Genomic DNA, 13,312 nt, shown 5'->3' with positions numbered 1-13,312 from the left:
TTATTATTAAATTCTCTGTAAGCTCATGATGCATTAGCACATAAATACAACGGCGTATTAAAGCGATTGTAGATATAAAACAGGGGTCCCCAAACTACGGCCCGCGGGCCGGATCCGGCCCGCCTCCACATTTGGTCCGGCCCCCTGAACAATACCAGAGAGTATTCAGATTTTTTTTCATTACAGTATTTTCCGGACTATAAACCGTTTATATGTGGATTTTTTATTCAACCACCAGGGGGCTCTTTAGCAGGAAGTGAATCATTGGAAGTCTGGTTACTTGCGCGCCAACACTGAGCCCACAAGCAGCAAAATGAGTAAGAAACAGATCAGATGTCTTTGGAAAGTTTCTTTGCAAAGGGGAAAAGGCCCAAAGAAGAGACAGGAGAATGGATTTATCCCGGACCGGTAGATGAGTCCCACATTACAAGCCCGCTCTGCATAACATGCGGCGACCGGCTGCTAATGAGGCAATGAAGCTTCAAGCTGCTTTAACACGTAGAGACCAAGCAGGCTGTGGATATAAGCAACACTTCGGGTGTCATTGTCTCTCATCATTCCCAGATGGGACCGTCAGGGCTCCCGTTAGTCAGTATCGTGAGTTAAAATTTTCAAGAAAGTAAAATGTTCATTTTTGTGGCGCTTCTGTTATTTTGAAGGGATATATAAACGTTACCATAGCGACCAGAGTCAGAGCGTTTGGGCAGTGGTCGAGAGGAGATGAGTAGAGCTTGTGAGTCTTAAGTCTGGTTTAGACGGAAAGATTTAAGAATTGTCGGCCGATTCTCTAAACCTCTGTGACCACAGAGCTGATAAAAGTATAACAGGTTCGATCGGTTCGTGTCTCCAAGGCAGGAGCAACACGAACCGATTCCAGTCACGAACATCCCGATTCCAGAGGATAATCCAGTAAAAAAAAAAAAAAACATAGCGGGAATTGAGAATAAGCAAACACGGATGATGATGTAGAAGCAATAGTGATAGTTTGTGGAGTCATTTTAAGACATAAAAGATGTAACAAAAAGAAAAGGCGGTGGATGAAAGACGACGGGAGCAGCCGCTCTATTTGCTGCCGCTATGATTTGGAGGCAAATATGTTTTTTCATAGTTAACATTTTTAACTGAATATACATAATAATGACCTTTACATATAATAATAAACATTTCCACATATCATCTCCGATATCCACCGGACTCTCAGTTGCGCGATATGTCAGCTGTTTGGGATTCCCCTCTGTTATGACGTCACAGCGCTTTATGATTGACTACCTGTCACATTCAGTAGGTCGTATTCTCGTTCCCAGACAGGGAAAATCCCACAGGTTGCGATAAAAACTCCAAGACAACCCAGATTGGGCAGAAGCCTTATCTGACTTTTCATCCACCTCCCCCTCTCCCGGGCCGCATCAAAATTTCCAAGTCTTGACGGTCCGCGGTAATAAACAGGGTGGGGCCACTGATTTAGCACATGCTAGTAGCAACACGAAGGATCAGCACTTTTACTGTTACAGTTACCATTCGGAAAATGATCAGTTCTGTTAAATCTAATCTTGGCAACTTTCAACCCTAATAAAAGTAATATTGAATTGATCTGTTATGACTCAGATTTTGGGTGTCCGCCCCCCTCTGCTGCTGCTGCATCATTGTGGAAAACCTGGAGCGGCAGAGATATCTGAGGCTTAGATGTGTATGTTTACTGGTTTAAAAAAAAAAAAAAAACTTTGGGGTTGTGGCTTATAGTCCGGTGCGGCTCATAGTTCGGAAAATACGGACTATAATCCTTCCTGGATTTTTTCTGTGAAGAACCCAGAGAGGGTTATTTGATTGTGCTTTTTGGAAAACAATATATTTTTACATTTAGGAACTCCTGCAATCGTCACACTTTTTCTGTTACAAACTGACTCCGGCCCCCCACCAGAGAAGGGAAAAGTTATGTGGCCCTCACAGGAAGAAGTTTGGGGACCACTGATATAAAACAAACAAAAAAGGAGTAGTACGTTTCCACCAAGAAATATGAAAATTTCTGTTTGAAAAGTCAAAAATTTTCTACACAAAACAAAGACATTTCTGAGCTCCAAAGTCAAAATGTTGATAGGAAACGCTTCACATATTTTGAGATTAATCTCCATTTTTCAGTTTGAATAGTAAACATTTTTGTTTACGAAAATGTCTTTTCAAACTCTGAAATTTTCAGACTTTTTGTTTAGGAAAATCTGAGGTTAATATCAAAATTTTTGTTTTTTTGACAAAAATGTACATTTCCTTTTTTATTTGTCCATCTACAATGTCCCTAAAATGCAGTCGTGCTTAAAAATTCAGGAATTTGTTGATTTCATATAAGTTTCCGCCATCGTGGAATCACGAAAAACTGGCGGGTGAAAGTACTACTTACTGCATAGTACCACAATAAACAGTTTTACTGCAGAATGATAATCCCATTAACCTCCCCATTAAAAAAACTCCTCAGAGACAAGTGTTACAATCATACAAATATATTAGTTTGTTTTATTCAATTATATCCAATAATACATCTCCGTTGACTTTGTGTAAGTTATTATAGAAATAAATACAGATCATATTGCAAATGCAGAGAGTTTGGGATAGTGAGAAGAAGATTAGGTGGTTAAAGAGGGTCAAAGAGTAAATACTGGGTAACTCCTGTCCAGTAAATGATCAGCGCATGCATGCTCACAGTCCCTCCACTTGGATGCAGTCTGAGCTCCAGGGCTCTCTATGATCCCCCTTTAGCTCCTTTGTCCCCAGTGATCCGCAGGTCCGGATGGCAGAGAGTGGCGCCGTTTTTCCACCCGGCTGGAAACAGGAAGAGTCGCCCCGTTTCCCCCCGGCACGCTTGCATGGATACACATATATAGGAGGAATATATTTAGATATATGTACTTTTTTGCCCCAGTAGAATATAAAAATAGTCTCATTGTGGCTTTGATAACTGGAAGCACTCTTTTTGCATTTGGAAGACGGGAATTGAAACAAAACGTCTACCGTTTCTCTGGAAGACTCACACAACAGTTAAAAGAAAAATAATAACATGAAGGAGGTGTGGACAGATGACGGTTGGTCAGTGTGAAACGTTTCCTCCATAAGTTAAGGTTTCATACTCGCATGTGCCTCAATGTGGAGGCAAAACACATGGTGAAAAGAAAGTACACCCTCTTTTAATGTGAGAGAATCAGAAAAACTATTTGATCTTCAACTGGTTTTAAAAATTAATGCAATCTTAACTTCAAGGCTACATTGAAACAGGATCCTATATTTAATAAACAAAGAAGAAGTCCATAGGGAACTTTGAATGTCCATATCGGCATTGCGGTACCAAACCAAACCATATTATATTAGGTTTGGTTATGGTTTGGTTTGGGTTCGAACCAACCCCCAAAGCGACCCACTTTGGTTCCAGAACCAACCAACATGGTTTGGGTTGGTTCCAGGGGGACCAACCCAAACCATGTTGGTTGGTTCTGGAACCAACATGTGCTGGTTTGGTTTGGTTCCAAACCCCTGGAACCAAGAGTTTTTCAAAGGATCGTTGGACATAGTGCAGTGTGAAATCAAACCGCACAAGCCGATCAATCGAACCAAGTCTGCCAGACTACCAGGTGTGAAAACAGTCTCATTAGCTGTTTCCACTAACAAACGCAGCAATTTGTTTAGTATTTATGCATAAAACTGCACGAATTGACATTTCAAATATAAATTTGCTCAATGAAAATATGCCAATTTAAATACTCTTTATTTTATTTGGCCACATCGAAATTTGTGTATTTCACAAAGCTGCAAAGGAGTCACTGTTTTCATGTCGCGCGAGTCGTGTGTTCAATAACCGGATGTTTCTACTGGCGAAAACAATCATGGCAGGAAGTAGTTAAAGGATAATGACGGATGGCGTGAACAAATTTATTCACGTGATTTTATTTGCGTTTATTTAATGGAAACACCAAAATTGTGTTTTTTGTCATTAGTGGAATATTGATATTTGCAATGGAAACGCAGATTGAGAGAATTCCTGTTTTAAAGCTACAATTTGGCCCAAAGTTCGTCAGAAACAGGACTATTGTCCCAGAATCAAGAAACTTGCCACACGATGACTGAGAAAGAAAATAATCAAGGTGCCTCAATGGTCCAGTCAAACTCCAGAGCTTGAAATATTGTAATGGGACCTTCAATGTATTGAAGCAGTGGGCCAAGACACAGAAAACGCCTTCTAACGGTTCTTTTAAGTCCAATTCTGTTGGGTTCTGGTTCGATAAACAGAGTCAGACAGGATCCTGTTGTTTCTTCTTGTGCACTTGAGGTTAAAATCACACAATTTTAAACGTCAGTAAAACCAGATCAGCTTCACTTCAAGACACCAAATTAACCAAAAAAAAAAACAATCACACACATATAGACCGAACATGGAATTACATTGTCGACACAATTCACAGTAATTCCACCAATAAATACCAACATCACGATCCATATTGCCTTAAAATACAGTCAAAACAGCCAGGGACAGGTCAGGAGGGAGTTCAGAGTTTCAAATAGAAGTGCGTTAGCTGCGAAGAGGTGGAGTCCCTCCCCGGCCGTCGTCCTGGTGGATGAGAGCGAAGCAGATGTACCTTAAAAACGTATTCACGTGAAGTTAATCTGTTGCTACACAGGATGTGACAGTAGGCACTCTGGATTCCAGTATAAAAGCACTTTAATGAAGCAGCTAAACCAAAAGTCTGTCTGAGTCAGAGCCTCTCTCTTCCTCCCTCTCTCCTTTTCTTTTTTTTTTGTGTTTTCTGCTGCATTGCAGATGTGGCGGAGGGACTCCACCTCAAACTAATGCTCGCACACTTAAACAGCTGCCACACCGAAAGGGACAAAGCAAAAAAAAAAAAAAGCTGCAATAAATACACACACTTTTTTCCTCCAGATGATGTGGCTGCACCTTGTTAATGAACTTTATTGCTTTCCGCCCAAGGAAACCGCACGTATCGATTTCAATTTCTCACATGTATACAAAAAATTTCACACCAGGCGTCTCGCACATTCGCTCTGCCTCCAGGTTAAAGGGAAGGTGGGCTTTATTGGAAGCTAGTGCCTCTCCGAGTCCTTGGAAAAAAGAGAAGCCGTGCGTGACCCTCCCTCTCTGCAGCTGTAATTCGCCCCGTAAGCAGAGGGAGGCCCTGACTCGAGAGAAACGGGAGTGAAGGGAGTCCCCGGGGAGAGAGGTGTGTGTGAAGAGAGCGGCTGAATCAGATATACATCATTTAACTCGCTTTCAATAGCCGCCCTCACCGGCTCCTTTCATCCGGACAAACGGCGACGCCAAACTCTTACGAGGGGAAGACGTAGAACGTTTCGGGAGTCTGGAACCCGGAGACGCTAAAGGCGGTAAATTCGGTTCACCAATCAAACCTCCGATAGATGGGAAACTTTACACGGTTTGACTCGATTGAAGGTTTGGGGAGGCAAATCCCACGCTCATGCAATCATGCACTCCACTCGCAAAAAATGATCCAGTAATGTGTCATGATGTGATAATCAAAACATATCAATAACCCTCCAATCAGGGAGTCACATATTTAAAAATCTGCTGAAATGCATCAGATTTATTCAAACTACCAGCAGATAACAGGAAGGCCAAAGGCATTACAGCTAGGGGGCGCCGTTTCATCTATAATTTTGAAGAGTCAGTTGATGGAAACAGTAAAATTTGAAAAACAAAAAGCCTTCTGTAATTTTGCAGAGAGATTTTTACTTTCACTTGAGATGGTTTTTGGCTTTTCCGAAAAGATGGAAACATAATTGCGGAATAACTTCTGATGTAGCTAACTCTGCCTTACCAGAGGAACAAAACTCAGAAAAATGTCCAAACCTCCGGCTCAGGGAGAAGGACTCTAGGTCCTTTTGAGGTCCATGCTAGTTTTCATCCTCTACAGCAGTGGTTCTTAACCTGGTTTTGATCGAAGCCCAGGGGTTCGATGAGTCGGTCTCAGGGGTTCGGCGGAGCCTCTGCCGCAGAGACACACTTGTGTAAAGTCGTGATGACGCCCTGCTTTGCCATCACTTGCTGCAGAGGATCACGTTACATTGCTTAGCCAATCAGAGCTGCGGAGGAGCCCTGATTGAAGGAGCTCCACTCTCAGCATGGATTTGAACTTGTGTCTTTAATTACTTCAGAAAAACTCACAGTTTTTACCAAATTCTGTAACTTTCGGTGAACTTCTAAATCTGCTCCTTAGTCGCATCTTTTCGGGGTTGATACTGCCTCTAGTGGCGTGGGGGTGAAAACACAACTAATATAATTACATTACTAAATCAGAATACCGCAAAGTCTTTATTATTTATTATAATTTTTCATTTTCTTAGGAATGTAGAGCTAATTAAATGATCTAAACAAGACCTTAAAGTGGTTCCAGTTTCTCTCGATGGCCAACTTGTTGAAACTGTGGCAAATTTTAAATACCATGGGTCGTTCCTGGACAGTCAGCTGAACTGTGCTGAAAACACTGACTATATTTTGAAGAACTGTTCTCAGAGACTCTACCTTTTAAGAAGACATAAGGCGTTTTCGCACTGTACGGAACGGACCCAGCCCTGTTGTGTTCGCATTACACTGAGGGCGCCATCGAAGCGGTACCGGACGTCACTATTTTTAAAACTAAACAATAGTTTCGATGTAGCGGCCGACTGTGCTGGTTCATCAGCGAGTAAGCGGAGGAAAAAAACCCTCATCATTAGACCAGGTGATTGCACTATATTGAGACGAATCCATTGCTAATTAAAACTAATAATAAAAATATTGAAAAGAGCACTCTTTACAAAATAAAATACAGTTTAGTGAGAGCCAGCTGTCAACGGAAAATCAACGACTGACTCCATAACAACCAGCGGCCAATCAGCTGCTGGTTCTAAGCAGAACCGCTTGGCCGGCCCGATTGGAACCACAGCTCTTGTGGTTCCATGGGGCCGGGTGGAACTGGTCGCAAGTTGTAATGCAAACATGCTCGGAACCGTTCCGTTCCGTGCGAAAACGCCTTTAGTGATCTTGGTGTGACCCACCAACCCAACTATTCAACTATCTTGAATTTGGGGGAAAAAAAAAAAAAATCATATTTTATTTATCACTACAGAAGGGTTCAGTGAATGCGCATATGAAACTTCTTTTGGGTTCGGTACCTCAAAAAAGATTAAGAACCACTGATCTACAGCCATGCGTAGCGTCACGCTTTCTGTAGCCCGGCTGATATGCAAACCAGAACATGGGAACACAGCTAATTAGCATTTTCTGAATGTTGTGATATTTTATAAATCAGAACAGTGCAGAGTTAACATGGAGAGAGGTCAGTGATTATCTGCCCTTCTAACATGATTCTTAGTTGTTGTTATCAGCTAAGAGTTAAGATCAGACTCAAAATATAACAGCTAACAGGTAACTAAAGTCCAGCTCAAAGCTAACAGAGCGAGGCAAATGGCTACGCAGAAACAGGCTAACGGCTAACCAGAATCAAGCTAATGCCTGCTTAAACTAACATCAGGCTCACAGCTACTCAGAATAAACAGTGATTCAATGTGAAACTGTTTGTAACGTTAAGCTTTAACTGTAAGAGTCAAGCTGTTACTGGAGCTAACAGCTAAACTTAATAAGAGTCGAGCTAAACAAAGTGATCAGAATCATGCTAACAGCTATGAGGTAAGCTAATGGTGAATCATTCTTAAACAAAACTAATCTGGAAGTTCAGGGAACAAAAAACAGCTGTTTTTAATTTCTATTAGTAATATAAATTATTCTTTGCTATGCTAACATGTCACATGGGTTTTATTAATGTCTTTATAGGTAAAACTACATGCCTATATGAAATCTGTAGATACAATAAAATATCTCAGATAAATCCTGTAAATTTAATTTTATATGCGACTTTTGTTTAAAACAAAATAAACCTCTTAAACAGAAGTTTTAGCCTTCAGCAGGTTTTCTCAAACTTGAATCAAACTTTGATTTCCAAACTTCACAATGAGGTTACGGTCATTTTTTACTAAACTCCTTCCAAATATCTACCAAACACGATCCAGTCCCAGTTTACACTAACCTAGAGCCCCAGTTAATGAAACGTTTAAGTCAGAGGTGCCCAATACGACCAAAGGTTTTGAGTCGATCTCGGCAGGTGACAAACTGACCGCCGCCAGGACGCTGAGGCCAGCACTTCACTAAGACCCTAAACGTTTGTAGCTTCATTTAAAAAAGAATAATTATAAAAAAAGTCAACGAAACGTGTTAAAATTAATAATCTCAGTAGTTATTGTTTCAACAAGGTGTTGCGCAATTCAGTGCGTTTCAGTTCCGACTCAAAGACCGACTGACGAGCAGAGCAGGAGTTTAAATTAGCTACTCAACCACCGCTGTGTTCATGAGAGGCTTATTAATAAATATCAAACCTGGAAACCTGATATCGTAATGGACTGAATGTGTTTTTAATGTAATCTTTGCTCGGCTTGCGGGGCGCGCAGGCGGTTGCCACGGCAACAGGTGTGCTTAACCGACAGAGAGAGAGAGAGAGAGAGAGTAAAAAGGTAGGAGTGGTTTTGAGTTGATCGTCTTTTCGGGTTGTTTTACCTTTGTTTACCTTTGCTGTGGCTCATTACACCTGCTGTAGTTTCTGAACGTCCAATAAACGACAAACTTGGACTGATTACCTCGTCCGTTTGTGAGCATACGTCACAACAAACATCAAATAGGACAAATATATTTCATTAAGTTTTAACAAAGTCTACCGCGATAATTATGTGAAATTAAATTAATTATATCCCGACTTCAGAAGATTTGCCTTTACCTTTACTAGGCTCTGTGTTTCTTCCAATCAGTCTGTATTTTCTCATATCGAGGTCATCAAACCAAATTTCAGATCCACCACCTGCTGACCGACACCTGCTGGCCTCAGGTTTGCAACCAGCTTCTGACTGAGAAACCAGAAACCTGCTCCCAGTGTCAGAATCTCACTGACAAAGAAACTGGATTAGGATTTATGTAACTTTATTATTTCTGCTATAAACTGATGTATATTCGCATATAAAATAAGTCAATAGAGTTTAATTTGCAGTTTTTATGTCTTTGTGTCATGAGGTAGATCTCAGGCGGCTGGTGAGAGAAAAAGTAGATCTTGGTCTCAAAAAGTTTGGGCACCCCTGGTTTAAGTAATTACTTAGCAAAGCATTGAATCCATAGAGGCTGTGTGTTAAACACAACCAAACCAAAGCTGCTGGTTGATTAAAAGAGGTTTTAAATGTAGCCGGAGTGAAAAAAAGAAACCAACAGATGCTGAATTATGAAACTCTTTTCTCTCTTCTTTGCTTCCTCATTTTGTCTCCTTGTATGTTTCAAACTTTTATTTTTTATTCATCACCTAACTGCTTTCGATTTCCTCTGGAAAGCTTTATCTCCCAGGTAGCAGATTACTTTGCTCAGCGCTTCGCCCGATTTGGTTATCACTTATTATTATTTACAACTACAGGCTCAAGGGAGCAAAAGATTATGCACGGAAGGAGAAACGTGCAAAAAAGAGCGTCCGTCCAGCGCAGTAATTCCCTCTTCAATCTCTTTTTGTTCTGCTTATCATCACTAATTACCCTCTCTAAAATGTCCTTTTGCCTCCTTCATCCGATCCATTTTTCTTCTCCCAGATCTTTTACGTTCTTTTATGTATTCCTATAATACATTACTTTTATGCTATAAACAATTACTCTTTTGATCAAATTGTACCAAGAAAGTTTAATGTGGAAAAAATGATTTAATTATGTCTCCAGTTCCCATCATCCCATTTGATGGTATCTATTTATTTTGTTGTAAAATCCTACATAAACAGTATAGATTTAAGTTTTAAACTCTGTTAATAATGTTTAAATGTAGGTAAACCTGGAGGTCATGCAGAGTAAAAGTTTGTGGGAAAGTTTCGACACGTATGGAAGTCCGCATTGGTGAAATATCACCTTGAACATTATTACCACACTGTAAAACTAGACGGCTAAAAAAAATTACTTCTTTATCAATGTTGACAACAATAAAAACATAATAAGACCATAAAGTCACTGCCGTCCCCTGCGGCTCACGCACATGATCCAGCCCTTAAATTTATCTACATGAACCCCAGTTATGAAAATAATTGAGTGTTACCTTGAATGTGGAGGCAGAAAGGAACTTTGGTTCTTAACTTTGGATAAATAATAAAATATTAGAGAAAACTTGCTCAATTAGAGAGACAATGGGTTTCAGAGTTGGGAAATATTTCTTCCAACAGGTTCTGCTCTGGACAATTATTAGAATGATTGTAATTAGTTGCTAGTGCCACTTTAAGTGGCTATTAGACAATTTCTAGACTTGGAGCGGCTGTTAGCTTCACTCTACGTAGATGTTAGCTTAACTCTGGTTAGCTGTTAGCTCAATTGTGCAGCTGTTACCTTGACTTTGAGCTGCTAGTTTGAGTCTGAGAGTAAATGTTAGCTTGAATCGAATGCCTCGTTTCCCCTGTTTGCAAACCAAACTGCACCGTCCCGTGTCGTAAATGTAGCACTACCTGGAAAATTGTTGGTTTGACTCTGGATAGCTGTTATCTTGACGAGGAGCTATTAACTTTACTCTGAGTGACTGTTAGCTCAACTCTGAAAAATTGTTAGCTTGGTTATGAGAAATTGGTTCTGGCTAGCTGTTAGCTCAACTCTGACCTGTTAGCTCCACTCTGACCTATTAGCTTGACTCTGAGTAGATATTAATTCAGTTAGCTGTTAGCTCAGCTTTGAGTAGCTATTAGCTTTCTTCTTCCGTAATTGCTAGGCTATGTCTCTATGCAGCTGGGCTAACTCCAAACAGCGGTTAGCTCAACTGAACAGTTGCTAGCTCAACTGCCTAGCTATTAGCTTGACTCAGGGTAGCCATTAGCTTATATTTAAATAATTATTAGCTTGAGTTTTGGGATCTGTTAGCTTAATTGAGTTTCTTTGAATCCCCATTGATAATTTTCACCTTGATTTTTGTCTTGTCTACTGCTAACAGACGCTAAAACAATAACAACCCACTTCTCTAATCGGATTATTTACGCTTGATGTTTTTGTCTTAAACTATTTAATAAAAAGAAACCATCTGCATAGCTGCATGAATTGCCATTTTTCTGATCACCAACATAATCAAACATCAGCATTCCGTTGTCATGGACGCTAACTGATCGATGTGGGGCTTTAAACATCCATAAAACTAATGTGGACGAGTTGAACCGACTCCAACATGCTCAGTGACGAGCGCAGGGTCAACAAAACGCCTGACCTTTTGACAGCGTGGTCGATAATCTGCATGTGCAGCTCAACACACAGTTCAGATTGGTAGAAAAAAATAAAAAATGAGCATATTTAGTTTGGCAGCAATGACATGCAGATGCCATGTTGCCCTGGAGGGTTTGTGCAAAAGAAAAGCCATTGCAATGCAATCACAACAGCTCCATTACGACTCATTATGTCTTCCATCACACCTGCTGCCACTGAGCGAATGCATGTCATCGTAATGGTCATGATATCATTTTCATGTGTAAGTACAACAGAATGCATATGAGTGTGTGTGTAGTTGCTGAGTGTGTGTGTGTGTGTGTGTCGAGGGAGTGATTGGCTGCTTGTTTAAGGGTCGAAAGATTCTGATCAGCCTCTGACTCCATTAGCAGAGCCAGAGGGACGGGAGGGAGTTTTATTGTGCCGCAGAGTGGAAAATTGAGTCCATGTCACAAACTAATCAAATTGTGCCAAAGGTGAGTGAAAAAGAACGGAAAACACTGCGATATGTACACACACACACACACATTCACACACACACACACGTTTGACGAGAATTCAGGCCATATTTGAAAGTTGCTGACGCAAACAGAAGATGTGGACGCAGCAGATGGCCGCAGAACGGAAACAGTGTGACAGCCTCACATTAACATGGCTTTGTGTCAAGCTAACATTAGCAGAAAACCCTGCAGGGAGATAAAAACCCATTTGTGAAGAATGTGCTGCAGGGGGACATATTTGCACGTTGCACCCGTGGCGGTGGAACCAGGAAGACCTTGCTGGGATATTTGGTTGACCGGAGGGAGGGTTGCTCGCTGGCGTGACGGCTGGAGGGCGCCCGTCCAGCTGGTGAGACAGGCTGTGGTGACATGCTTTAAAACACTAGGCCACTGTTCAGCTCTACACTGAGTTATTGCTTATACACCCCAGGTTCAGCTGACTGTAGAGGGCAAGAAGGTGGAGGGCTGGTGTGGTAGAAGACAAAAGGGGACTTCCCCTTTCCCAGCATCCCCCTGCATGGACCTTTGGACACCCGGACGTTTCAGGTCCACAACCCGAGTCAAGGTTTGCTGTCCGTCGTCCACCCTGTCCTCCGTCTCTCGGTGCTAGGAGGAGGTTTTGGTTTTGGACTGAGCTTCTTTCTTGCCGTTGTTCAGCACGGGCGAGTCACTGGAGGTCTTGGGCGTTTTTCTGGGCGGACTCTGTTCGGCGACGTCGTGTAAGGAGGGCTCCCTGTACATCGCCACTGAGAAGGGAAGACATAAAGACAGGAAGGTCATCAAAACTGGAAACAAAACCTTGTCGGACCTCTTTATTCGTTGGTTAAACTGGACAGTTTGGTTCCATTTGGGTCAAACGGTGCCTAAGCAGTTGAATTATCCCGTTTGTTTAAAATCTTTATGTCACCAGTTGATTTTTTTTTTCCTATAAAAATGTCGCTGGAGGGGTCTGAAAAGTTGCTAAACACAGCGACAAAGTTTATAAGTTAGCGAGCGTATATTCCCTCGTCCCGACTGCAGCTCCTCTCATCACCACGTTTGGCCACGCCCCTCCGGTTCTCTTGGCCCCGCCCACTTTGGTGAACATTTTTAGGTAGGTGTCTCCAAAGCAACAGGTACGCCTGATTGGACAACCAAAAAATGAGGAGTTCCTCAAGTTCTCACACCCGATTGGACGAAAATAAAGTCTGTTATTCGACTTTTTCTCATTGTAATTATCACTAGCTTACTTTTGTGCATGAATTACTTTAGCTTCAGGAGTTTGCTGCTGTAACCCAGAAGACTTTGGGGTTAGTTACACTTTGAATACGCTGACATAATAACAGCAGGCTGAATGTTAGCTGGCAGAGAACGTCCCACTTCTTTCACTCTGTTTTAATGACCAACATTTGTGATTTTTCATAGATGTTTATAAGTATTGAGTTCTAAATGTTGGTTCCTTGCCATTACATTAGAAACAATATCATGTAAAACTGACATGAGCAGCTAAAAACAAATAAAAAAGGCGTAACAAAACA

At 41.3% G+C, this 13,312-nt stretch overlaps 1 protein-coding gene across 2 annotated transcripts in view; it reads right to left on the bottom strand.

Moving 5' to 3' along the window:
* Positions 1 to 2,476: 2,476 nt before the first annotated feature.
* Positions 2,477 to 13,312, bottom strand: part of fgf11a (fibroblast growth factor 11a) — an 81,379-nt gene continuing 70,543 nt past the window's right edge. For both annotated transcript variants that reach the window (XM_008435590.3, XM_081600068.1), the window contains one exon: positions 2,477 to 12,541. In XM_008435590.3, coding sequence (XP_008433812.1) covers positions 12,402 to 12,541 — 140 coding nt within the window. In that variant the 3' untranslated portion in view covers positions 2,477 to 12,401. The remainder of the gene's footprint in view (positions 12,542 to 13,312) is intronic.

This window comes from Poecilia reticulata, chromosome 18, assembly GCF_904066995.2.
Source record: "Poecilia reticulata chromosome 18, P_reticulata-male-v2, whole genome shotgun sequence".
Lineage (NCBI taxonomy): Eukaryota > Metazoa > Chordata > Actinopteri > Cyprinodontiformes > Poeciliidae > Poecilia > Poecilia reticulata.
Note: the sequence above shows the minus strand (reverse complement) of the source record. Positions and strands in the feature narration are given on the sequence as shown.